Source organism: Sphaeramia orbicularis, chromosome 1 (assembly GCF_902148855.1).
Source record: "Sphaeramia orbicularis chromosome 1, fSphaOr1.1, whole genome shotgun sequence".
Lineage (NCBI taxonomy): Eukaryota > Metazoa > Chordata > Actinopteri > Kurtiformes > Apogonidae > Sphaeramia > Sphaeramia orbicularis.
The window spans coordinates 49,142,236-49,169,755 of NC_043957.1; the positions used below are offsets into that span (position 1 = coordinate 49,142,236).

A 27,520-nucleotide genomic window follows, 5' to 3' on the forward strand; every position below is an offset into this window, starting at 1 on the left:
TGACCTAGGGGTGGGCTATATGGCAAAAATATCCTATTACGATTTTTTAAAAATAAAATCACAATCTCGATTTTATCACAATTGTTTACATTCTTTAAATGAAAAAATAAAACAGACAATTTAACCTAAAGAGCCTTCCACAACATTTTTAATTTAAATGGTTTGTGCAATTTTGCCAACATGTGCCAAGAACATAAACATACTAAAATGTAACCAACAACACTCTGATAAAGTGCACTCCTGCAATATAAAAACAAAACTGCTCTTGGTTTTTGAGGTAGCTTTCAATTAGAGCTGCACAATATATCGTTTGAGCATTGTCATCGTGATGTACAGGGTAGGGAAGCAAAATTTACAATATTTTGAGGCAGGGATTGAAAGACAGTGTATGACCAATTAGTTTATTGAAAGTCATGAGAATTTATTTGCCACAAGAAAATTGACATCATAGAAAATGTTTTTATTCTATGTGTCCTCCTTCTTTCTCAGTAACTGCCTTCACACGCTTCCTGAAACTTGCGCAAGTGTTCCTCAAATATTCGGGTGACAACTTCTCCCATTCTTCTTTAATAGTATCTTCCAGACTTTCTCCTAATAGTTTTGCTCATAGTCATTCTCTTCTTTCCATTATAAACAGTCTTTATGGACACTCCAACTATTTTTGAAATCTCCTTTGGTGTGACGAGTGCATTCAGCAAATCACACACTCTTTGACGTTTGCTTTCCTGATTACTCATATGGGCAAAAGTTTCTGAAAAGGTATGGATAATAGTGTTAGGTATGATTATGACATCAATATATGTTTGGTTTCAAAACAATTGACGTAGTGCCTGCTGAGAAAAAACAACTAAATGTTCATTGTAAATTTTGCTTCCCCACCCTGTATGTGCGCACAATAGTCACATCGTGGGTCCTGCAATCAGGACCTGTGATAGGATTGTAGGAGGCAAATGAACTCAATGTGTTTTCATCTAATTTCAACACACACACAAATGCACAGTGATCCACCAATCGCAATTGTTCTTAATCAGCTTCTCGAAGCAGCCCACGCCCCTGCACATGGAGTGAGTTGCTGGTAACAACATTGAAAAATGAGCGACAAACAAGAGAAGATCACCGAAAATGTGAGAAATCCATGGAGCCCATAGAGCAGTGGAAAGGGTCCAGTGGATACAGGTTAGAAGTTGTAAAAATTTTGTGGAACATCCGCTGTATAATAGAGGAATAGAACCTGGGAATTGGATGTTGAAAGTATGTTAAGTTTTACTTTCAGTTGAAGCCAGCGTTAGTTACGTTAGTTACAGACCGCAACCCCCTGCTCCGACCCAAAAAACCCAAAAAATAAACCCCCCCCCCTCTGGTTTTTAGACAAATCGCACCCTGCCTTTTTGCGTGGTTATATTGCTAAATGTGCCTTGGTTGTCTGGATAAAGTAGCATTGGGCAATCCACTGAAGTTGTTGTTTTACTGTGGTTGTTTTGACAGCAGGCCGGTTTACCTGAACAGATTCGACTGTGGTTTACAGCTGCTTGTTCTGGGTTGTCTTGGTGTTGTCTTCTATCTCATGTTGTATCATGAACATTTGGCCTAGTTTTAAACAACAAGGATCTATAGGAAGTATTTGTGTATGCCAAGCACATACGATGGAGTGTGTGAGTCATTTTTCATGTGAATATAAAACTTGTAATACATAAAGCGTCTCCTAATGAACATTTCTTTCTTTCACTGTCTAATCTGTATTAGTGTGTGTGGGGGGGTGCAATTATAAGAAAATGTATGAATTAATAACATGTTTCAGAGGATTGTGTGTGTGTGCGAGAGAGAGAGAGAGAGAGAGTGTGTGTGTGTCGGAGCTATAAGTCTCGGTCAGATAACGGGTGTGTTTAAGTCCTGGTAATGACGAGGTGGTCAAATAGCTCTTGCAGTTACATTAAATACATACAAGCTGCAACGTACACTTTTCTGTCCCCACCTTCAAAAAACCATGTAGATTAAAGGTTCTGTCTCACTTGGCTTCCTCAAAAAAATACCCATGCCGCGCCACTGTTTAGGAGGCTGTCTCTTTAGCTGATTGAACAGGTTTGTAATGTTGCCATATGTTATTCTAATGCCGCATTTCCACTATGTGGAACCGGCTTGACTGGACTCGGGTACCAGGTACTATTCCTGGGGACCGTTTCCATTACAGGATACTACCGACTTTAGAGTACCTGGATGGCATAGCAATGCGGCGCGTTACTTCCATGTCATCTGCTCAGAGAGTTGCTGATAAACTCGCTTGTATCGTGTTCTCTCGTCAAGCTCATGCTGAATTTTTACACCAAAGACTGAATCTCTTCGACAGACCATGGTGTAGTTTTGCGGGCTGTCATCATGTGGATTAACCTACCGCTATATTTACTGTCAACTTCCGCATCTGTTTCTTGTAAAACAGCGGGTCACAAGAGACAACTCTCTGACCAATCGTTGGTCTGCAGTGTTTACACGTCACGTTTTAGTATCTGTTCCCCAGTCTTGGAACCTCGGCGGAGGTGATACCAAAAAACTAGTACCAGGTACCAGATTCCAGGCCCTTTTTTGTAATGGAAATGCAAAAAGGCAAAAAGAGGCGACTTGAGTCGGTACCACGAGTCGGTACCACGTAGTGGAAACACGGCATAAGAGTAATGCAACGGACCTGTATGTGGAGGACATGGAGGCCGCCTTAACCAAACGTCCTGCCCCCTCAAATTAAAGTTTGTGAAGGTACAGGGTGGGGAAGCAAAATTTACAATATTTTGAGGCAGGGAATGAAAGACAGTGTATGACCAATTATATTGAAAGTCATGAGAATTTATTTGCCACAAGAAAATTGACATCATAGAAAATGTTTTTATGCTATGTGTCCTCCTTCTTTCTCAATAACTGCCTTCACACGCTTCCTGAAACTTGCCTTAGTGTTCCTCAAATATTGGGGTGACAACTTCTCCCATTCTTCTTTAATAGTATCTTCCAGACTTTCTCCTAATAGTTTTGCTCATAGTCATTCTCTTCTTTCCATTATAAACAGTCTTTATGGACACTCCAACTATTTTTGAAATCTCCTTTGGTGTGACGAGTGCATTCAGCAAATCACACACTCTTTGACGTTTGCTTTCCTGATTACTCATATGGGCAAAAGTTTCTGAAAAGGTATGGATAATAGTGTTAGGTATGAATATGACATCGATATATGTTTGGTTTCAAAACAATTGACGTAGTGCCTGCTGAGAAAAAACAACTAAATGTTCATTGTAAATTTTGCTTCCCCACCCTGTGGGGAAAAGGAAAATGAGCTGCACAACAGTGGTAGACTTAAGTTTCACTTTTACTTTGTATGCTCGTATGGTGTGACTCATTGTGGGATATGTACGGCACGGAACAAACCTACCCACATAACCACCACCCCCCCACCCCCCGATTCCACGATCTCTCTGCTTTGTCGGATCGTCGATATGTTCTAATCCTTCACGATCTAATATCATCATATGGCACACCCCTACTCTGACCATACCACTAGGCCAGTGTTATTTGTGCATAATGGTGCCAAAGCACACCAGCATCTCTGGGGAGATCTGCTATACTGTGGCAGGAATTCTGGAGTGGAGGTCAGCATCGATGATCCCTATACAAATAGATAACAGACAAAATAATAGATAAACATCTGTGCTTGCTAAATGAGGTTGATCAGGCACTGGGATGGCAGTGAACACAATATAGTATCACCTCCTTAATCAAACCTATTGTCTGTAAAGAGCAAATGATTGAGGAACTGTGTGATAAGAGGAAGTGTACAGGATTAACTATGCACTTAAAAAGGGCCACAATGTTAATAAAGGCTTTTTAAAAATATATTTAAAGGTGCACTACATTTTGTCTGTGATTGTTTAGTTCAATTGAAGACACTTTAAGACCAAAATGAATGTGATTTGAGACTTATTTCCCGTGTGGTCTTGGTAAAACTCCTCATACAATACATACAATCAGGTGCAATTCTAATCTATTTGTACCCAAGTTCCAAATTTGATCACTATTAAGCATTTTCAACCAAGCTCAAACTTCAATCAATTTTTAAGACCATTAAATGTCATTCACTTAATCGCCTAAAAATCAGATGATTGGATTTTGGATTTTTTACCCTGTTTAAAGGAATGAGCACGGTAGTTGCTTTTCCATTGGAGATCTGCGCAAAACTTTACCAATAATTACTAAATGTGGAAAAAACAGAAGTGCGTAATGTCAATTTTTCCATTGAATCACAAATGCAATGATTTGTTTATTTATTATTATGACATGAGAAGTCATTCCATAAACACTGCAATGAATGTAAAAATGGTGTTGATTTACAGATATATTCATTATTATTATATATTACCTCTCTATCCTGTACTAAATTTAAAAATGATTCGGTTTCCTGGCGTGTCCGCACATACCATACCATGTGTCTTTTAAAACTCTTCTTCTTCGCTTGTTGTAACATACTTTTTTTTTTTTATTCACGACTAGTTACAGAAAAAGGTCTTTCTATTGCAGTTTTGCAGGATATACCATTTGCACTATGCCCAAACAAACCCCTCTTGCCAGCACAAAAACATTTAATCAAAAATTGAGGTTATTGAAGAAATTTATGTTTTTCCATTAGGTACATTTTTATGCGTAAGTTATAGTCACGTAATTTGAGAGTCAATGGAAAAGCGACTAGTGAAATCTATACCATTTTCAGTTGGGTAGAAAGCAAACTCACAAATCTGAGGAAAGAATATAATCTACAAGGTGAGGATGAAGAGAAAAAGAAGCAGAGTACAGGTCTCCACTAAGAATTTTATGGCACAATTATTGGGATTTAGTACAAAGACGTGCAGTCACTGGCTCAGTTATTCATTTTGATGCAGATTTTAGAGAATATTGAGAAGGAGAAGAAGAGGTTAGAATAGGGGTTTAGACACATGGGTGGGATTACAGATTACATTTTCTAAAGAGCAAAGACCTGTCATGTGGGCACCTTTATTTCATGGTGCGTTACAGTGCCTGTTCAATTTAATCACAGAAGGTTTTGTGCGCAGGGTCAATAAAACCTGCGTGAGAGGACTGAGAAGCAATCCCTCTTTCACAATACAAGCAGACGGGTCTGAAAAACAGCTCTATCCAAGCACAGTCATTATTACCGACCCTGGTAAGTAAAGAACAATAGGAAACGGTGAAATGGGATGTCAAAATGTCACCTATAAAAGGCAGGGCATTGTTTTGTTTTTCACTATTAATGAGAAACCAGAGGGTTGTAATGAACAGGTTTAACGGACGCAGACACAATGAAGCTTCTCTACACATGCATTCATTATCTTTACATATGCAGCGTCCTCACTGAAGGAACGACGAAAAATCAGTCACCTTGGTGTTTGCGCAGTTAGATTAAAACATGGCTGCACACATCAGAGAGAATAAACAGAGGAAAGAAACATCTAAGATTACCATAGAGCAAAGTAAGCCACCCACCATCAGGCACTGCACTCAACTTTGAAACACAAACTGAATCATTAAAAACAAGAAGCTAGCACAAGCTGACAGAATTGGCTAAGTGCAGAGGCACCGTGGAGAAAGACAACATTTAAAGAGGATTATGGAAAGGGTGCTTCAGCAACCAAGCTGAAGATACGGTACACATGCATGTTAATAAACAAATATTGTACCGGGGTAGTCATGGCTGGGGACCCGCTGTGTGTTCATGTGCTGCGTTACTCAGATAAGACCTTTCATAAATATTGTCCTCTAAATTTAGTTGTAATTTAAATTATCAGTTTGCTAAGGTCTATTTACATTGAGCTTACGTTTACAGATGTGGAAATTGGAAGCATGGTATGTATGGTAACACTGAGCCTGTTTACATTTCAGGAGTTGTCAGATTATTCAAGGGATTGTGTAAACAGTATAATCTGATAGGTTTGATCAGATAACAGCAGTAATCTGATTATGAGAAATCAGATTAACACCCCTGGATTTCTCTTCAATACTCCGTCGTCTCTCTGCTTGTATACAAATTAGTGCTGGGCAGCGATTAAAATTTTTAATCGCAATTAATCGTGTGGATTTCTGTGATTAATCACAATTAAAAACGATTAGTTATATTGGGGGGGGGGGGTTATCAACAGCGTGTATTGCCTTTAAGTGATATTTCAGACTTGAAGTACTCCGGTGATAAAAAATAATTCCACATTGCAGTGCTTATAAACAACTGTGTCCTTCTCAACCCCACCATCTGAAGACATTTAAAATGAAAATGTCCATGGAAAAGACCGGTACTTTTCTCCACGTTTATGTCCCCACCAGTTTATTTCTGCTTGTGAGTGATTGACAGGAGTCTTAAACCCACTAATAAGTACTAATACTAATAAGCCCAATAATATGTGATGTTCAGTTGTTAAAAGCAAGCAAAGGGGGCCCTCTAGTGGTCGGAATAGGTGGCACTAACGTATGTTTTGTCCTTTCGGTGTTACCGTAGTCAGTTCGGACATAAGAAGGAACTAACTAATAAAATAAACACAAAATAAATCAATTAGTTATGTCTATCAATTATATGCATATTCACGTAGAATGCATAGATGTAATTGTTATAAACTTAAATTGACTGCTAATACAACAATCACATCGTAAATAAGTAAAGGTTAGTTCAAAGACTGGCATATTATATCTAAACACAAGCAATGAATTTACATAAACTTTGCATGAGCCTGCATAAAGAATTAGCAACCCATCTCCGACTGCTAGCATAAACGAATTAGCTTAAACATGTTAATAACACACTGTAATAAACATCCAAAATAACGTCATAAACATGTTTCTAATGGCAAGTTTGCATGTGAAATTATTTAGCAAACAGAATGATTGATACATACAGGCGTTAAAGTTTCATTCAGCATAACTCGGAAAGTTCGCTCTTTTCTCCTCTCAGCCGGCGCGTACACACAGCACCAGCACTTGGTGCGTGTGGAGCGCCAAAATAAAAGCATGAGTTTCAAAATAAAAGTCTGTATGCATAAATGAACTAAGACTTGCTTGAAAGGCAAAACAATAATAAAACGGCGTTAACGTGAGATTGAAAAAAAATTGTCGCCGTTATTTAATGAATGCATTAACGCGGTAATAACGCGTTAACTTGCCCAGCCCTAACACAAATTAATTTGAGGTATTTCGTTCTTTTTTCATCTGCGCATGTGTAAACGCAATAAAAATTGTAGAAAACTAAAGTTACATAGTCAAACGTGAGCGGAAGACAATAACAGGAAGTTTGAATCTACCGCCACTATGTACGTACGTACTCCGAGAGAAATCCCAAAATGGACTGGAACGTCTAAATGAGGGTTTTTGATTATTGCATTTCTTAAAGGAGTGGTATTTAGTTTTTTAAATGGAATTATACATTTTAAAACATTTCCCTGTGGTCGACATAAACTAACATAAAATATTGTTGAAGATGGACCTGTGGAGTTGAATTAATGAAGAATTCAGACCCAAGCAGAACATTTATAGTTTATGTAGACCACAGGGAAATGTTTTAAAATGCAGAATTCCATTTAAAAAAGCAAATTATCACTCCTTTAAATTCCTCCCAAACACGAGTTCAAAATCCATCCATCTGATTGCTTGATTTTCTGTGTGCCTTTTTTTTTTTTTTTACAAGCTTAAGGATTCATCTGATTGTACCTGTGCGTACATATGTATGCACTTGTAAGTTATGTATGAGAAATGGTTGCTAGGGACAACAGACCAGTTGAGGAATGATCTGTCTTGACAAACAGTGGTCGAGCCACAGGGAAGGGACTCTTTGATCTACTTACGGGTGCACACTCAGAGTGGTGAAACATCATCTTTGTCCGTCCTTGTCTTAACCTGTCCTCATTCTCTCACACTATTAACTGGACTGGACTTGAAATTCACTTATATTCCTATATTTGTTCTGACACAATGGTACTGTCACATCTTGGCCTGGAGTGTGTAAGTGTGTAAGAATGTGTTGCATTTACTGCACTACATTTGTTTAAGTAGCTTTTTTTTTTTTTTTTGCAGGATACTTGTGTTTATAAAGAAAAAATACATTTTCATTCCATGCCAGCACGCATTAGGTTTTTCCTCTCCTTGTCAGACACTTGCACAAACTGACCCACCATTTCCATATTTCCACTCAAGCAGAACGCCGTCATGGTGGATTCCGCAGAAGTAAAGTCATTAAGCTTACCTATCTAAAAAAGAAAAAAAAAAAAAAAAAAAGTCTAAAGCTACCAGAGATTTGACAAACTGTGTGGTTCATACACAGGGAATGAATGTTGTGCTACAGTGACATTAAAAAAGTGGCCTCAAACAGCGCCTTTGCAATCCAACCAAATGTGCCATAGGACTGTTTTTTCTTGCTGAGGTGCAGTTCGATAAGCAGTGGGGTGTAGAGCACAGAGCAGGCGCAGAGGGTGAATACTGCTCAGTTATAGAGAACACTAATTGGGATGGGAGAGGCCGAGGTCGAGCACGATTGGGCAAGAAAGGAGGGCCTTGACTGGATCAGACAGCTCCTTTTTCAGCCCTGAAATGTTCCTCTGCCTTTATATATGATTTACATCGGTGTGGTTACGTTAGAAAGTGTATATGGTTAATTTGCAGTGAGTTTCCTCAGACAAGTATTTTAGAGCTGGTTAATTTTTCTAAAGAGTGGGTAGCACTTTACAGTACAGCTCAGTAATAAATGGTAATAGTAATACTCACAACAGTACTATTGTTGAAATTTATCTTCCCTAATGTTCCAAACATTTACTTTTGTTTGAAGGTGTTTATATGTTCAATGCTGTGACTTGTTAACCAGAAGTACTTGTGATAGTTACAGTGTAATAACGACAAATCAAGGCTTTAAAATTCAAAACTACTTGTTTCTATTCAATTCCACTCTGTTGTAAATATGTATATAAATATGTATATAGTCATTAGAGTTTTTATTATTATATTTGTCTGTTTGTTTGACTGTTAGCAAGATACAGGGTGGGGAAGCAAAATTTACAATGAACATTTAGTTGTTTTTTCTCAGCAGGCACTACGTCAATTGTTTTGAAACCAAACATATATTGATGTCATAATCATACCTAACACTATTATCCATACCTTTTCAGAAACTTTTGCCCATATGAGTAATCAGGAAAGCAAACGTCAAAGAGTGTGTGATTTGCCGAATGCACTCGTCACACCAAAGGAGATTTCAAAAATAGTTGGAGTGTCCATAAAGACTGTTTAGAATGGAAAGAAGAGAATGACTATGAGCAAAACTATTAGGAGAAAGTCTGGAAGATACTATTAAAGAAGAATGGGAGAAGTTGTCACCCGAATATTTGAGGAACACTAAGGCAAGTTTCAGGAAGCGTGTGAAGGCAGTTATTGAGAAAGAAGGAGGACACATAGAATAAAAACATTTTCTATGATGTCAATTTTCTTGTGGCAAATAAATTCTCATGACTTTCAATAAACTAATTGGTCATACACTGTCTTTCAATCCCTGCCTCAAAATATTGTAAATTTTGCTTCCCCACCCTCTAAGTCACAAAGTTAAGGACAGATTTGGATGAAATTTTCAGGAAATGTTGATACTGGCACAAGGAACAAATGATTAAATTTTGGAGGTGATGGGGGGGGGGGGGGGGGGCTGATCTGCCTTGGTGGAGGTCTGCGCTCTCCGAGTGCTTTTCTAGTTACATATTATTATTATTATTATTATTATTATTATTATTATTATTATTATTATTATTATTATCATTATTATTTTAAATTGTTTGCCTTTTGCATGGTCTTTAAGCATGCAAAAAAAAAAAAAAATTCTTGCACTATATTCTGTTGCTGCCTTGATCATTGAATTTCCCTGTTGTGGGATCAATCTAATCTAACACTGGTCTACAATTTTTTTAGAAATGATTTGCTTCAGACATTAAATGTGCTAAATGTTACATATTTTAATAAGATTAATTGGAAAATAAATGACAAAAGTGCCGGTTTGCTGATGTTTTCAAGGTATATGATAAAGTTTTACACATATATATTGGTTTATGTACATTTATATAATAGTTTTATAAATCTTCCATTAAATAGAACCTGTAAAGTGAATGTATTCTAATCTAATCTAATCTAATCTAATCTAATCTAATCTAATCTAATCTAATCTAATCTAATCTAATCTATTTTTGGTAATTTAAAGTTTGTAACATTTTGCATACATATACACAGGCAATCATAGCACTAAAAATCACAGTATTAAATATTTCACTTTCTGCAGTATTGCAAAGAGAAAGATGTGACATATAGGAAGATAAACATCAATATTATAATGTAGTAATTATTATTATTATTATTTTTTTTTTCACCTTTAAGTGTTATTGCCAGGATTATACTTGGCAATTACTATTTTCTATTTTATTTTAGATATTACAGGTGTCATTACATTGTTATTACACATTTTCACTTGTGTATTACCAAACTGTTACCCAACTATTAGCATGTTCTTAATGACCTGTATTGTAAAGTGTTAGCAAAGAAATTCACTGGATTCAGTTAGTGACTGCTCCAGTAATCTTTTTTTCTGGTTTTTTTTTTTTTTTTTCTTTCAGAATGGAATAGACTCTATTGTTCTTATGAAGGTAGCGACATTTTCTGTGATTTTCCATGATTTTATTTAAAGGTCAAACTCATTCAAACCAAAGTACCACTTGTTCAGTCACCAGATCTCTTACTATTCACCAGAACTCACACATGTACAGTTGATAATTTTTAATGTCTTTCTCCTAATTGTGGCTGCTGGATTATACATTATCATTGTCACATTTTATTACAAAAAACATTTTAGTCTGAAAGGAGGTTCTTATTATTCAGGTTATTTTATGTTTTACTTTTTCCAAGAGAATGGGCTTCAAAGATGATGACTCTTTGATGGCATAGCGAGACAGCTTTCTGTAAAACTGCTTTGAAACTGTTTCTAATCCTCAGTCAAGAGTCTTTCGCTAAACAAAGTGATAGAAAGAGGGGCTCGACTTATATTTAGGGAACAAGGTTTAGATTATTCTGTTCCAGCATCATCAGCAGGATGTTGCAGGTGCCCTCTTACAACAATTCATTGGAGATTTGGGAGATTTGAGCCTGTTTGATAAAGGCTGTGTCTTTTATTGGATTCAATGGCATAGAAGCCGCTTTTGAAGTGTTAAACAGACCTAAATAATTCACTGCTTGCCAAATATAGGCGGAACTTTTAAATAATCATTTATATCAGTGAACTAGTTAAGTAAAGAGTGTGTTGATGTTCACACTGACTGTGCTTATAAGTAGTTAGCACCTGGCTGGAGTTTCACTTTGGATTTCTGACTGGACTGGTTAAGTGTTTTGACCTGGCGACCCCTACGTGGGGTCACCTGGGATTCAAATGAGGTCACCTGAAATTTAATAACAACAATAATAATAATGGATTAGATTTCTATAGCGCTTTTTGGCCACTCAAAGCACTCTACATTATCGACCCATTCTTCATTTGCTCTCACACTCCCCCTCTGGTGGTGGTAAACTACATCTGTAGAGAGGTGACTGACACACACATCCAGAAAATGAAAGGTGTGCAGGATCCCAAAAAATTAGATGGAAAAAATGAAATAAGGTCTGCACAACCTGTGAGCTCCCAAAGAATTTATTTACCACCTTTCACCTGCACACCTTTCATTTTCTGGATGTGTGTGTCGATCACCTCTCTTCATCAAACTACACCTGTACCCACAGCTGCCCTGGAGCAGACTGATGGAAGCGTGGCTGCCAATTTGCACCTACTGCCCCTCTGACCACCACTAAAAACATTCATACGAATTCATACACCAGTGTGAATGAGACTGGAGGCAAGGAGAATGAAGTTTCTTGCCCAAGGACACAACGGACTGACTAGGACAGAGCGGAATTTGAACCATCAACCCTTCGGTTATTGGACGACCCACTCTACCTCCTGAGCCATGACCACCCCAAATTCCTAGTAATTGATAAAAATGAAAAATAAAAACATACTAATAAAAAATAAATGGTGAGTTGAGAAAGAATCACAATACATAGAAGACATGACAAACTGTGAAGCTGAAACTGAAGCACTGTGGCACTGTTTATCTTTCATACATACTACATCGATAAATACATCGATAATTTCACACACTTTTGCCTGTCCATCTGCGTGCAAATTTTTCCCCCAAAATGCATATCTAAACATGGAATTAAAAGTGAGAACGCAACGCCACTTTTGTGTTTTTTCGGTTCAGATCATTACAATCTAAACCAGTGTTTTTCAACCTTGGGGTCAGGGCCCCAGGTGGGGTCGCCTGGAATTCAAATGGGATTGCCTGAAATTTCTAATAATTGATAAAAATGAAAAATAAAAACATTCTAATAAATAAAACATATATGGTGAGTACATATGGATATATGAATTAAACATTTTGAGTTTCAGTATCTGATGGATTTCTCTTACATTTTAGTTTGACACACGCTTATTAGGAGCATTTTAAGATGACAAAAGAAAAGTGTAAAAATGCCACATCATATGGTATAGTTTTAATGTGTCTGAAGGAAGGTGGACAGTGGAGATAGTGTGTCAATCTGTAGGAGGACAAGTAGAAATGATAAGCAGGTTAACTCTTTTTCAACCTTGGGGTTGGGACCCCACGTGGGGTCGTCTGGAATTCAAATGGGGTCGCCTGAAATTTAAGATGCTGCAGCTCTTTCATAATTCATAGTTTGAGTTCTTGTTTGTTCAGTATTAATCGTCAGCCTTGTAAATCCAAGCTGGACTGACTGTACATATCCTGACCAAGGAAAATAAAATTCTCCTTTTGTGCAGCAATCTACACCTGGCTTTTCTGCCTCCGTCCATAATAATATACATTATATCGTAAGGCATTAGTGACTCCAGATTTTTTCAGATCGACTTATTTGTCAATAAAGTCAAAGTTGAGTCGACTTGTCGTGTGATGACGTCATCACTTTGACATGGGAGGAACAGCACAGATACACAGCTGTTCAACAATGAGCAACTTGTACTTAACATTCACTGGAACATTAACAATGTACAGTAAAGAGCAGAATAAAAAACTGGAAAGACACAATCATCAACAGTCCTTCTCAGACATTTAACCAAAACAAAACACAGGTTAACACCTTGAATTTTCTTTTAAATGTAAGTGAACAACATAAAGTGGGAAAAGGTTCAGACAGCGGCAGAAAAGATGCACAGCATGTTAGAGAAAAGAGCGCATTGTCTTCATGAAATAAATGAACAGAAAAATCCAAACACACTGGCGGTCCAAATTATTGATATTGATATAACTAAATTATTAATAATATTGGTGGTGCTTGCGTGGTTCACAGAACATTACTTAGACCACAGTTTTTTCTAGATCACAGTCAGTTTAGTAATCCTACTGAGTCATCTTCTTCCTTCAGTCTTGGCCTTGTGCTAGTGATGCGCCGGTGTTTTTTTTTTGTTTTTTTTTTAAACCCACTTTGTTGAATTTTTTGACCCGCCCTGCAAATAAAGTGACATTTTTTGGACCCGCACCAACCCGACCCAGGTCCACTGATCCACGCATCACTACCACTCACTGCGCTCCATGTTTTCATGTATAAAGATGAGAGTATCGACATGCGCTGAGTGACGGCTCGAGTGTTGTCGGGTGATGGAAGGGAGAGAGAGAATAACACACGACTAGTCGACTCCTCCAAAGTAACGTTGACTTGTGCCACAGACTTCGATGCATCGATAAACTGACTTTTCAGTTAATGCCCTATTATATAGACTAAATGTCATCTAAAATTAGTGTTTATTTGTAACATAGTATAGCAAACTATTAGATGATCATGAACAAATTAATTTTAGCACAAAAAAAAAAGTCTCCATTTTGAAAGTCTGTGATGTTAAAAAAGTTTGGGAACCACTGGGTTAAATAATACTTGACCAAACAGAAAATGAGCTAACTGATGCAATGAGAAATGTGGCAGTGGCGTCGGAGCGATCGTCAGTGTGATTTCAGGGCAGCTCACCTCATCATGTCCTCCTGAATGTACAGTGAGAGCAGCTGTTTGGGGATGCTGAACGACAAAGTGCATTCCTCCATTTGTTCCCTCACCAGCATCCACTTGCTGTCCACTGTCTGAAATCTGTACACTTTGCATACTGGGTTCTTGAACACTGCAAGAGAGAAAGAGACAAAGGAAAAGAAGATACATTGAACTGATCTGACACCGCAGAATAACTCATCAGATTCCAATCAAAGACTATTCTAACTATCTAAATTTTACAAAGGGGAAACAGAGGATCTAAACCGACACTGACAGCTGGCCACCTCAAGTATGTGTCACAGAGAAAGTCTTTAGAAGTCACATGAGGTATGAAGCACAAATTAAATTCTATAATCAATAACTGTGTCTGCCATAGATAAGGTGCCTCTCATCTTCCGCGGAGGCTTTGCTCTCTTTGAACTCCACTGGCAGCACAGAAGACGAGAATACAGACTGAAACACACTCTGCAGTCTGTATTATTTTCCCAATTTCCATTTTAATTACATGTTTATTGTAAAACAGTGGGGGAAGAAGCAGTTGAATCAGCTTGAAACTTTGTTGTCTAAACCAGCAGACAACTCTACCATTAAAACCTATTCAAATTCAGCACCATCTTTTTCATTTTTACAGAGTGGCTAATAGCTGCAATCGAAGGCTGGAAACGGAAAACAGCTCTAATGCTCTTATCTGCATGCTAGAGGCAGAGCGCAAGAAAGCTGTGTGCCTTGAAAAGTGTTTACTACTCTTTTTCATTTCCACAGCCGCAGTCAGAAAGCAAGTCACTCAGTAAGACGGAGCCGAAGCACCCCGGGTAAGGTGTTGACAGTCTAGCGGTCGGCAGTCAAACATGCATGGCACCAGTAAAAATGTTTTTGCCTCAATTCAAAACTGAGAGCCAAGCATTTATCATTTCTGCTTCAAGTGACAGTACAGGAAAAAAAAAAAAAAAACTCCCTTCTACCAAACTCCAGATACTGTACAACCTACACTGCCCTTTTTTTCAAAGTCATCTGGAAAAGCATCCAAGCAATTAATCTTAGAGGTGCCACATCGTTTGACCTCAAGTGTTTAAGTTCAGTGATGCCCTTCAACACAGATGCTTTCAACATAAAAGAGGAAGTGGAACAGGAAGTGTTGTGTTGTGAGGGTTTATTAATATGTGAAGCAATGTATTGATATCTACTGTCTGGCTGTTACATTAACCCATAAAGACCCAGTGCTACTTTGGTGGTAGTTCCAAAATGATTTTTTTCTTTGTATTTAACCTTTCTTAAGTGATGTACCGCCTTTGATTATAAAATTATCGTCTGTATTTTGCATTTCTTCAGTGAAAATCTGGTATTTTCCAATATTTAATTTACTGATCATGTAGATGTTCATAAAAGCACAGATTTAAGTTGAGGGTTATTATATTAGAAACAGAGAAAACTGAAGAAAAAGTGATTTTTTTCAGCAAAATGTGTCAACAGTCGCTTTTCCATTTGACATCTGCGCAAAACTTCACTGATATTTACTAAATGTCAAAAAACAGAAGTGCATAATGTGGCTTTTTCCATTAAATCCCTAATGCCATGATTTGTTTATTTATTATCGCGAGATGACACGAGAAGTCATTCCATAAACATGGCGACGGATGTAAATATGGTGTTGATTTACAGATATATTCATTATTATTATACATTACCCCTCTATCTCATACTAAATTAAAAAATGATTGGGTTTCCTGGTGTGTCCGCACATACCGCGACATGTTTCTTCTTCTTCTTCTTCGCTTGTTGTAATGTACATCAGCATCTGTTTTTTTAATTCACCTGACTGTAGTTGCGAAAAAAGGTCTTTCCATTGCAGTTCTGTATGATATACCATTTGCGCTACGCCTGAAAAACCACCTATGTCAGTACAAAAACTTTCCATTGAAAAATTTGACTTGTGGCAAAATTGGCATTTTTCCATTAGGTAAATTTCTATGTGCAAGTTATGTTTGCAAAATTGGAGGGTCAATGGAAAAGTGACTAATAATCTAATAATAATAGACTAATAAACTAATAATGATAATCAGGTCTGCTGAGAGTCTGAGTTCTTTTAAGTAAGGTTAAAGACTCACCTGTTCACTGCTGCCTTTGACTAAAAGGCTTTTGACTTTTTAAACTTTATATTCTCTTTGAAACTCTGCACTGCAACTCTTACTTTAATATGTGTGTGTTTTTGTTTTTATTTTATTCTATTTAATTTTTTTTTGATTTTATGTGTTGTTTTATTACTCGCTCTTTTTAATCACCTGTTACATGTTTCTTTTATAATGTTTTAAATGTGTTTCTTTTTGTTTCTTTTATTTCAATGTCCTGTGTGAAGCACCTTGAATTGCCTTGTTGCTGAAATGTGCTATACAAATAAACTTGCCTTGCCTTGCCTAATAACTGAATGTAAAAAACAATGTGTCCATCAGCTGTCATTGATCCAACTCCATGGGTTTTACTGGTGAATCAATGTTGTAGAAGATGACGGTGTTTCCACGTTCACTACAGAGCCTCTGAACATCCAAATGGGTCATATCTGATGACCATGAAAAGATGAATAATTGTATTTTACATCAATTATTTACATGTATTGATAGGATTAGTGAATCAACAGGTATTAAACATTTACATCAGTAGATGGTTTTGGTTGCCAGTGGCTGTTTGGGTCTTTATGGTTTAAATACAATAAACTGAAATGATAAAATGATTACTTTAATGGTTGGTTTCCAAATTATTTAGAAATCATGGGGGAAAAGAACCCAAAAAATTAACCAAAAATTGACTCCCAATTAGTTCCTTTGATTAACCTTCAAAGTGCAAATTACTTTATTCAGCTGTTGTGTCCATGACTACAAGGTTTCATTACAGTCAGTGTAGGAAGATTTGGTGACATTTCTAATGGTAATTAGCAAAAATAACTAATTATATTTTCTAGTGTGATTCTGCAGTTGCAAATCTTGACATTTGTATGTGTTTGGTTTCTGTTATCTTTGTCTTGCATGTAAATAGAAGCCAAAAACTGAATAGAAGAGAAACACAGTCTATTCTGCTCATTTTCTGTTCATCATCTAATGCAGGCATGTCCAAAGTCCGGCCCGGGGGCCAATCACAGCCCGCGGTCAAATTTTATACGGCCCACAGCTTGGGTTTTATATTCTATTATTTATGGCCCGCTTGGACTGTTGAACCGAGTACATGAATCATAAAAGGTTCAAGATGCAGTTTCTCCTTTCACCTCATGGTGGCAGCACCACTCTAACTCTATCTGGCCCTGTGACCTCTCCGTGAACCTTTTTCGCTAATTTCTAACCACGGCGCCTGTAAATAAAAAAAAAGAAAGTTGACAGTGAGGGCCGCCGCTTCCAGGAGAGATGGGAATTACAATTTTTTTTCACTGACAATCGAGGCAATTATGTTTGCCAAATTTGTCAACAGACTGTTGCCTTGTTTAAGGAATTCAATGTAAAGAGACACTAGCAGACAAAACATGCTAATGCATACAACAAGCTAGCAGGGAGTGAGCGCTCTGAAAAAGTGAAGCAAATTCAAGCTGCTTTAAACTCACAGCAGTGCCTCTTCATGTGAACCTGGGAGTTCAATGAATTCACCACCAAGGCAGGCTACCAAGTTGCCAGGTTAGTTGCCTCTAACTGCTGGTGTTACGTACTTGTAGATGTGACACAAATATTACTTTCTGAATGATTTTGTGAAAGACAAGAGTAAGAGTCAAATGTTTTCATCTTAAATGTTAACAGACTTTGCATTACTGGGTAATATATGAGTAATGATTACTCATATAAGTCATGTTTAAAATGAATGTGGGGTTAAGATTTTTATCAACTTGGAAGTTTAAGATACTCTATACAGTTTGTTCTATGTTATCTGACTCCAGATGTGAAAGGAAGGCAGAAATGTTTTTTTTTTTTTTTAATTTGGTCACACCTGAGTGGCTCAGATTTGGTTACATTGCCATTTTAAAAAAATTATATTGTGACAATGAAAATAAAATTGTTGTAGAACAGCACATTTATATGTAATTTTTACTGTTTAAAAAATGTCTGAAGGGACCACTGGCCCCTGGCAATGTCCACATTATCAGATCTGGCCCTCGTTAAAAAAAGTTTGGACACCCCTGATCTAATGTAAGCCAGTCGTACTGTGTCAGTGTGTAACTTTAAATGACAAATATGGACATTGTTAGTTTAGCTTTTAGTTATACTCTTACTTTTTAACATTGTTTTACTCTGTTACTTTTATTTTATCCTTATTTGTAACTGTGGGACAGTGGGGGGTTTGGTGTAAAGCACTTTGTACTATATGTAATATGTTTGAAAAGTGCTATACAAATAAAGTTTGTTTGTTTGATTGATTGATTAATTGATTGATTGATTGATTGATTGATTAAAACAACATACTTCTTCTATTCAAATGATAAAACACTCAGGTGCTGACCAAGATGGAGTCACTCCATCCACATGGCCAAGAGCTGGATTTCAACCAAATTACTCTTCTGCACAATCTGGAAACTAAACACAGTAAAGACGTACAACTAGTGTCAACAACTTCCATTGTTTCAGACAAACACAAGTGACGAGTGCTGACAGTGGGTTAAAGATTCTACACTGAGCCACTGTTTCCTAGTAACTAATTACATGGAAGCATGTGTAACTACTAACTGAAACTAGCTGGTAACAGTCAGTAACTTATGCTGGTTAAAGGTGGACAAACAGGTTCAAATGGACCAGCTGGCTCTACACGTATGTGTCTTTCTGGCTTCCAGAAAGCGAAATAAAATCTTGAATGAATTTGTATAAATTTGCAAGATCAACAGTTGCAGCTACAGTTCTGTGTAAAAGTCTTAGGCCACCTTTAGCCTTGTTGCTTTTGCAAGGTTGGAAATAGCATCCATATTCATTTACCACTCTCTTTACTGAGTAACAAGAAAGTACATGTGTGTGTGTGTGTGGCTGTGCTGTGAATTACGTTCACCACACACACACAGAAATCAGAAGTAAATGGCTTCTACTGGAAAAAAAGTCTGTATTTAGTGTGACTTCTTTGTCCAAACTATATGAAATATTTCACATTGAAATGAAAGCTGCTCTGAAACACTAGAAGAGTAGTGTAGTAACTCTTATATTTTCTTTCCAAAAGTGTTTAAGGCAGGGAGGTCACACTAAATATTTGACCCTTGGAGGAGTAGAAACCAGGTTTTTCAGTATTTCCTGTATAAACCGGTTTTATCCTTCGACAGAGACTGAAAACTACAGATGTATGGACATTGCTAAAACAACTAATATTTTTGCACACTATCTTTATGCCAGTTTAGTCTCTCTTAGTTTTGTACACAGACTCTGATTTCTGGACATGGTATGTTGTGGGAAATTTAGCTGCCTCGGTGGTAGTTTACACTGTCAGTGTTTTCTAGTCTAGTTTGTTGTACAGACAAAAATGTATAGACAGAAAAATCAAGTCAAACACCAACAGATAACTAGAAGGACTCTGACAGCACATATATTCATTGAAACCCCATGATGAAAATAGCACCGAAAACAACCTTGGTGGAGCTAATAAAGTGTCTCTGAAAGACAGAAACTATAAACTGTATAAGCTACCGTGAGGCTAATTATTGTTTTTGTACAGTGTTGAAGTTGATGTAATTAAAGATGATTAAGGAATCGACTGGTTGTAGAACGACCCCAGGAAGGATTCCTAATTGCATCTCATTCAAATAAGATATTCAGACATTGTTGGCATGGGAATTAGAAGAAGTAAAATGGATGACAAAAATAAATGGGGAGCAGGGAAGGCACGGAGAGAAATGAGATGGCACACCCTTAATCGGAAGAGCGACAGTTGCTGACTTCCACCTCCGTCAGAGAAGCGGATTAACCCCTGAACCCACCCTTCCAACCGCACTAATCTGACCACCAATCAGACGCATCTGTTTCCCTTCCTGACACCTCTTAAGAAAATGACTTCCCAAGATGTGCCGTGCGTGGGCTCTCCTATCTCGCCGCTCTCCGCATGCTCATTTTGAAAGGTAATAAAAGTGGAAGACTAAATTGCATTACTCAATCTGGCGGGGTCTGCAGGGAGGGTGTTGTTTTGACGGGTTGCAGATGTGCACCTGCAAACGTAGCTGCTGTTCACGAGCTAATCACGGCGGAGACAGTAAGTGACAATGACACCATGACAACAGGCGTGGGGCTGCTGGGTTTTATAGGCAGGCGGTGGGAATCTGGATAAAACAGAATATGGATGTGTGAAATGAATGCATTGGATAAAAAAGGAAACTAGTTTTCCAAATCTCCTCTGAGCAAGGTCTGTGAAGTTTCAACACAGCAGGAGTTGTGACAAGTCTATCTCTTTTCTGTCGTCTTGTCTTTCATTCTCTCCGTAATTCTCTGTTTTGGTGCCACTGAGATGCTGCCGGCACATCTATTTTTACGTATGTCCAGTTGACAATAAAACCTCAAGGTATACTAACATCTCTGTTAACCGATACGCCAGCGACCTGAATAATGAAACAGTTGTGTATGAATTAGATGCAAATAAATAAATAAATAATAGAAGACTTAACTTGAAAAATGTTACAAAATCTGCAACGAGTGATGACTTACCAGGTCCTGTCAGTGGATTATTTTCTCTGTCGATGCAGGTGTGGGACGCAGACTCACAAACCAAGGGACACTGGGGAAAAAAAAAACCAAAACACCAGGATCAAGTTAGAAGAGGAAGGTGGATATTACTCATATCACGCACTTCTTTTTGAGATGATGACAACAGCCAGGGAGGCAATTTTCTGAGGAGGTGATGAACCCAAACATATGCAAATTCAGCCTGATAACATAATTTAATCTGACAGCTGCTTTAGTTTAATGGCACTTCAGGTATAAAAATACCAATTGTGCTTAGAAGGCGTTTAATATTAGTCTTAACGTTCCCCAAGGACTGTGTTAACATAAAAATCAGTAGCTGGGTTTCCATTATAGTTTTACGCAAAATAAAAGTGATATTTCTACAATTCCACTCAATTCCATTTGAACAGTGTTTGGCTTTCATGAGTGATACTATTCATTCATTCATTTTCTGAACCCGCTTTATCCTCACTAGGGTCATGGGGGGTGCTTGGAGGCTATCCCAGCTACTTATGAGCAAAGGCGGGTACATATGTCAGGGGTGGACATGTCGCCAGTTCATCGCAGGGCTGAGATATAGAGACAAACAATGACTCTCACATTCACACCTTTGGGCAATTTAGATTAACCAATTAACCTATCAGTGCATGTTTTGGATGGTGGGAGGAAGCCAGAGTACACAGAGAGAACACGCAAACACAGGGAGAACATGCAAACTCCACACAGAAAGGCCCCACCCCCATCGACTGGTGTTGGAATCAAACTCCAGACCTTCTGGCTGTGAGACGTGAGTGTTATCCACTGCACCCCAGTGATACTAGTAAAGTCCCATCTCACAACATGTCATAATTCACCTAAAATACTGTATACATTTTAAGAATGTTTAATTCTATTTATATAAATATCTATACAGGGTGGGGAAGCAAAATTTACAATGAACATTTAGTTGTTTTTTCTCAGCAGGCACTACGTCAATTGTTTTGAAACCAAACATATATTGATGTCATAATCATACCTAACACTATTATCCATACCTTTTCAGAAACTTTTGCCCATATGAGTAATCAGGAAAGCAAATGTCAAAGAGTGTGTGATTTGCTGAATGCACTCGTCACACCAAAGGAGATTTCAAAAATAGTTGGAGTGTCCATAAAGACTGTTTATAATGGAAAGAAGAGAATGAGTATGAGCAAAACTATTATGAGAAAGTCTGGAAGATACTATTAAAGAAAAATGGGAGAAGTTGTCACCCGAATATTTGAGGAACACTTGCGCAAGTTTCAGGAAGCGTGTGAAGGCAGTTATTGAGAAAGAAGGAGGACACATAGAATAAAAACATTTTGTATTATATCAATTTTCTTGTGGCAAATAAATTCTCATGACTTTCAATAAACTAATTGGTCATACACTGTCTTTCAATCCCTGCCTCAAAATATTGTAAATTTTGCTTCCCCACCCTGTATAAATACCAAATTTCTCATTTTCCTTTATATTTCATTTCTCAAATATAAAGGAAAATGAGAAATTTGGTATTTATATAGATATTTATTTCTCGGCGACATGGTGGTGCAGTGGTTAGCGCTTGTGCCTCACGGCAAGAAGGTCCTGGGTTCGATTCCAACACCAGTCGACCGGGGGTGGGGCCTTTCTGTGTGGAGTTTGCATGTTCTCCCCGTGTCTGCGTGGGTTCTCTCCGGGTACTCTGGCTTCCTCCCACCATCCAAAGACATGCACTAATAGGTTAATTGGTTAATCTAAAAAAAATTGCCCATAGGTGTGAATGTGAGAGTGATTGTCTCTTTATGTTCAGTCCTGCAATGAACTGGTGACTTGTCCAGGGTGTACCTCACCTTTGCCCCTATGTAGCTGGGATAGGCTCCAAGTGACCCCCGTGACCCTAGTGAGGATAAAGCGGGTTCAGAAAATGAATGAATGAATGAATGAATTTCTCACTTGTGGTTTTTTTTTTGGGGGGGGGGGCAGAGCTTTTTCTATTGCTGCTCCAACCCTCTGGAACTCCCTCCCATCTTCTATCCGACACTGCTCCGACCTCAACACCTTTAAATCCCTTTTAAAACCCCTTTATTTAAGATTGCTTTTAATGTTTAATTCTGATGTTTAATTGTTTGATATTCATATACCTGCCTTGTGCACCTGCTTTTATCTGTTTTCAATGTGTTTGGTTTCTGTCTTTGAGTTCTATGAAAAGCACTATTCAAATAAAATTTATTATTATTATTTTTTTTTTCTACCTGTCTATTTTCTTTGCACTTGTGTGTTGTATGTTGCTGCTGTTAACTGTGAAATTTTCCCATGATGGGATCAACAAAGTCTTATCTAATTTATCTTATCTTATCGTTCTTGCAAGATGCTCCTTTAAGGAAGATGAACCCACTGAGTTTCATGCCAAACCTCCAGGGTGTTGGCGCTGTAGTGTCAGTTACATCTACTGCTGTCTAAAACAAAAGAAGAAGGGAACGTATAATCATCCCAAGGCAAAGTTCTTATCCAGAATTTTCCGAATGGCCCGGTCAACGTTTAATGAACTGTGCGATGTTACTGAACCTCTCATAGAACCAGACTTGTCATGCCCTCGGGAAGCAGTCCCTACACAAAAGTGAGTGTCTATTGTCCTGTCCAAACTAGAACCACCTGTTCTGAGTCCAGGGTCAGAGGTGAAACATTTGGCCTGAGCGAAACCACCGTGCACAGATGGGGGAAAATGCACTAAATGTGTTTCCATTACACTTTTGCCCTGTACTTCTATATCGAAACATCTCAAAAACCACCTCATGAGAGTCTTAAAACTTTTTTCTAATCTTTGACATTTTGGTTTTTTCATTGTCAGTTTTCTATTGTGCATTTTACATTTTGCGCATTCTTGAGGGTAATGGAAACCCAGCAAGTGACTAGTCCATGATTTGGTTTTTCAAAAATATATTTTAAGGCCTTATAGATTCATATTAAAACAACATATGAAGCTTTGGAAATGTTTATGAGACCGCCTGTGGTTTTCTATCAAAAGCCCTTTAACACGGTGTTTCGCTCTTCTGTTCTTCGAATATTAACTGACTCTAGATTGCTTTCTCCAACCTTTGCCCATTGACAGGTTCCAGCACCCCAACATGGATTGTTTTCAACATTCTTTATTCTGTATTTTGAAAAACTGCTATTTTAAAACAGACCTTTTTTAAAAAAAAAAATAAAATAAGATAAAATTTGCAGAACATTTTATGTGTGTTTTATGAGAAATTATTATCCTACAGTCCTTCACATTCACATTAATGACAAAGGATTTATACGACACAGTCACAGTGGTATGTCATGGAAGTTTCTAGCACTCTGGACACCATTTTAACCCTTTCATGCATAGTGGTCACTACAGTGGACAGTTATTCTACAGCTGTTCTCTTGTATATTCATGGGTTTAGTTGTTTTAGTTCCATATCAACCAACACAGTGGACACTTATGCATCATCTCATAAACTGCAATTCATACCATTACTGTAACTTTGCCGTTCTTGATTGGTTCTTGAGTGGAAATCAATTGTTAATTTTTATTTTTTGCATATTATCTCCATGAAGTGAGTAATAACTAGTATTAGAATATGTTAAAATGTGAGAAAACATCAGATTAGCTGCATTAAACATGGTTTCGTTTCACTGTTTTCATATCTCTTCATGATATTGGGTTTTAAATACATGTTTCTTTGCTTCAAGGATAAAATTCACGGTGTACAGGGTGGGGAAGCAAAATTTACAATATTTTGAGGCAAGGATTGAAAGACAGTGTATGACCAATTAGTTTATTGAAAGTCATGAGAATTTATTTGCCACAAGAAAATGTACATTATAGAAAATGTTTTTATTCTGTGTCCTCCTCCTTTCTCAATAACTGCCTTCACACGCTTCCTGAAACTTGCGCAAGTGTTCCTCAAATATTGGGGTGACAACTTCTCCCATTCTTCTTTAATAATATCTTTCAGACTTTCTCATAATAGTTTTGCTCATAGTCATTCTCTTCTTTCCATTATAAACAGTCTTTATGGACACTCCAACTATTTTTGAAATCTCCTTTGGTGTGACAAGTGCATTCAGCAAATCACACACTCTTTGACGTTTGCTTTCCTGATTACTCATATGGGCAAAAGTTTCTGAAAAGCTATGGATAATAGTGTTAGGTATGATTATGACATCAATATATGTTTGGTTTCAAAACAATTGACGTAGTGCCTGCTGAGAAAAAACAACTAAATGTTCATTGTAAATTTTGCTTCCCCACCCTGTAGCTGAGTGGACATATTTGTAAATCTATGAAAAAAAAAAAAAAAACCTCAATCTCATTGTTTTTTTCATGCCTAAGGAGAAATAAAAACACTCAAAAACAAACAAACAAACAAAAAAAACCTCAACTAAGGTTCTCATAATTCATGCATGAAAGGGTTAAAGCAAGATTATTACTGAATTGGGGTTAAAGCAAATATACAAATATACTGTTACATGTAAGAATATTAAGACAACAGACCGCACCCAGCTGTCTGACCAACAGAGGAATTTTCAAAGCTTATACATGATTAGTCTTTTCCCATGTCAGGTTAACAACAATTGATTGGTTAGGTCTTAACTCCTATGTACACAATTTACCTTAAACAGTTAAAAAGAGAAGGCTTGGTCAGTGAAGTCAGTAGTGTTTCTTTATAGAGAAGGTAGACAGTAAGGTTACGTTCAGACAGCAGGTCTTAATGCACAATTCAGATTTTTTTTTTTTTTTTTGCGAAATCCGATTTTTTGTGTGCTTGTTACCTCCGCCAAGGAGGTTATGTTTTTGCCAGGGTTTGTTTGTTTGTCTGTTTGTTTGTTTGTTTGTTTGTTTGTCTGTCCGTTAGTGTGCAACATAACTCAAAAAGTTATGGACAGATTTGGATGAAATTTTCAGGGTTTGTTGGAAATGGGATAAGGAAGAAATGATTAAATTTTGGTGGTGATCGGGTGTGGGGGGGCCCACGGGGGGGCCCACTGATCAGCCTTGGCGGAGGTTTGCGCTCTCCGAGTGCTTCTAGTTCGTATTACAAATTAAATGCGACTTCTATCAGTTCTCAGTCTGAAAAGCATGCGACCCTGAAGTGACCCACATGTGCAAAAGAGGTCATGACGTAATATGTGACCACGCAGCACGCACTGTGTTTACGGAAGTAAATATGGAGGCATCTCGAATCGGCGTGTGAAAGTTTCTCTACAACTGAAGTCAGCACCGTTACAGTCAAACCATTTTAAATAGAAGATTAAAAAAGAGGAGAGCCAGGTTTTTTGCTCCGGCCTTTTGTGGTGCAATGGCTGCACAATGGAGTATTTGGATGCGGAGTTGGAGTTGGAGTGGTGGCATAGTGATGTTAGTGGCTTCACTGACACACACTTCATTCATAATTTTCAAATGACAAGAAAAATGTTTAAATATATCTGTGACCGCCTCTCCGTAACACTCTCACGACAAGACACTCATCTCCGGCAACCTATATCTTTTCACACGTGTGTTGCAGTCAGGCTGTACTGGCATTTCAATGATGTAAATGTTGGATAAATGCGACCTGGCCGTTCAGACTGACGTCGCATTGCAAAATATTTGATATGTATCGGATTTAGGACCAGATATGAAAGTAGCCTGGGTTGGATTTGAAAAAAATCGGATTTGTGCCGTTCAGACTGTCTTTAACAGGTCAGATACAGGTCAAATAGTGGCAAAAAGTCAGATTTGAGCCACATTTGGCTGCAGTCTAAATGTAACCGAAGTCTCCAACTCATCGATTTGTAGACAGTGAAGGAAACAACAAGCTTGACATGTTCCCAACAGATGGTCATATGTTACAGGGTGGGGAAGCAAAATTTACAATGAACATTTAGTTGTTTTTTCTCAGCAGGCACTACGTCAGTTGTTTTGAAACCAAATATATATTGATGTCATAATCATACCTAACACTATTATCCATACCTTTTCAGAAACTTTTGCCCATATGAGTAATCAGGAAAGCAAACGTCAAAGAGTGTGTGATTTGCTGAATGCACTCGTCACACCAAAGGAGATTTCAAAAATAGTTGGAGTGTCCATAAAGACTGTTTATAATGTAAAGAAGAGAATGACTATGAGCAAAACTGTTAAAGAGAAAGTCTGGAAGTGGAGGAAGCAACAAAAAACGTACCATAGCTTTTTTTAAAGCTCTCAAATCCAAAATCCTAAAGGATCCAACCAAATCCATGAGAAAAATGGCAATTGAACTTGAGGTAGACAACAAGACCGTTAGAAATGCAGTAAAATATGATTTGAAGTTAAAATCTTACACAAGAACACCAAAACACTTGTTGACAACAGCAACAAATCCAACTTTAGCAATTTTTGGGAATCATGTTTATGGCCGCCTTCTAGCCCAGATCTAAACCCTCTGGATTCTGCTGTTTGGGGCGTTTTAGAACATGCTACCAATAGAACATCACACAGCAATGTCGACTTTCTTAAAGATCCTATTAAAGAAGAATGGGAGAAGTTGTCACCCGAATATTTGAGGAACACTTGCGCAAGTTTCAGGAAGCGTGTGAAGGCAGTTATTGAGAAAGAAGGAGGACACATAGAATAAAAACATTTTCTATTATGTACATTTTCTTGTGGCAAATAAATTCTCATGACTTTCAATAAACTAACTGGTCATACACTGTCTTTCAATCCCTGCCTCATTACTGTACACCGCAACATTTCA

General features: G+C 37.6%; 1 protein-coding gene across 5 annotated transcripts in view; it reads right to left on the reverse strand.

The window, feature by feature from the left end:
* The window catches only part of inpp4b (inositol polyphosphate-4-phosphatase type II B), a 306,898-nt gene that overhangs the window by 98,830 nt on the left and 180,548 nt on the right, over window positions 1-27,520 (reverse strand). For all 5 annotated transcript variants that reach the window (XM_030140356.1, XM_030140349.1, XM_030140365.1 and 2 more), the window contains 2 exons: window positions 20,757-20,826; window positions 14,098-14,245 (listed from right to left, as the gene is read on the reverse strand). In XM_030140356.1, the coding sequence (XP_029996216.1) occupies window positions 14,098-14,245; window positions 20,757-20,826 (218 nt within the window). The remainder of the gene's footprint in view (window positions 1-14,097; window positions 14,246-20,756; window positions 20,827-27,520) is intronic.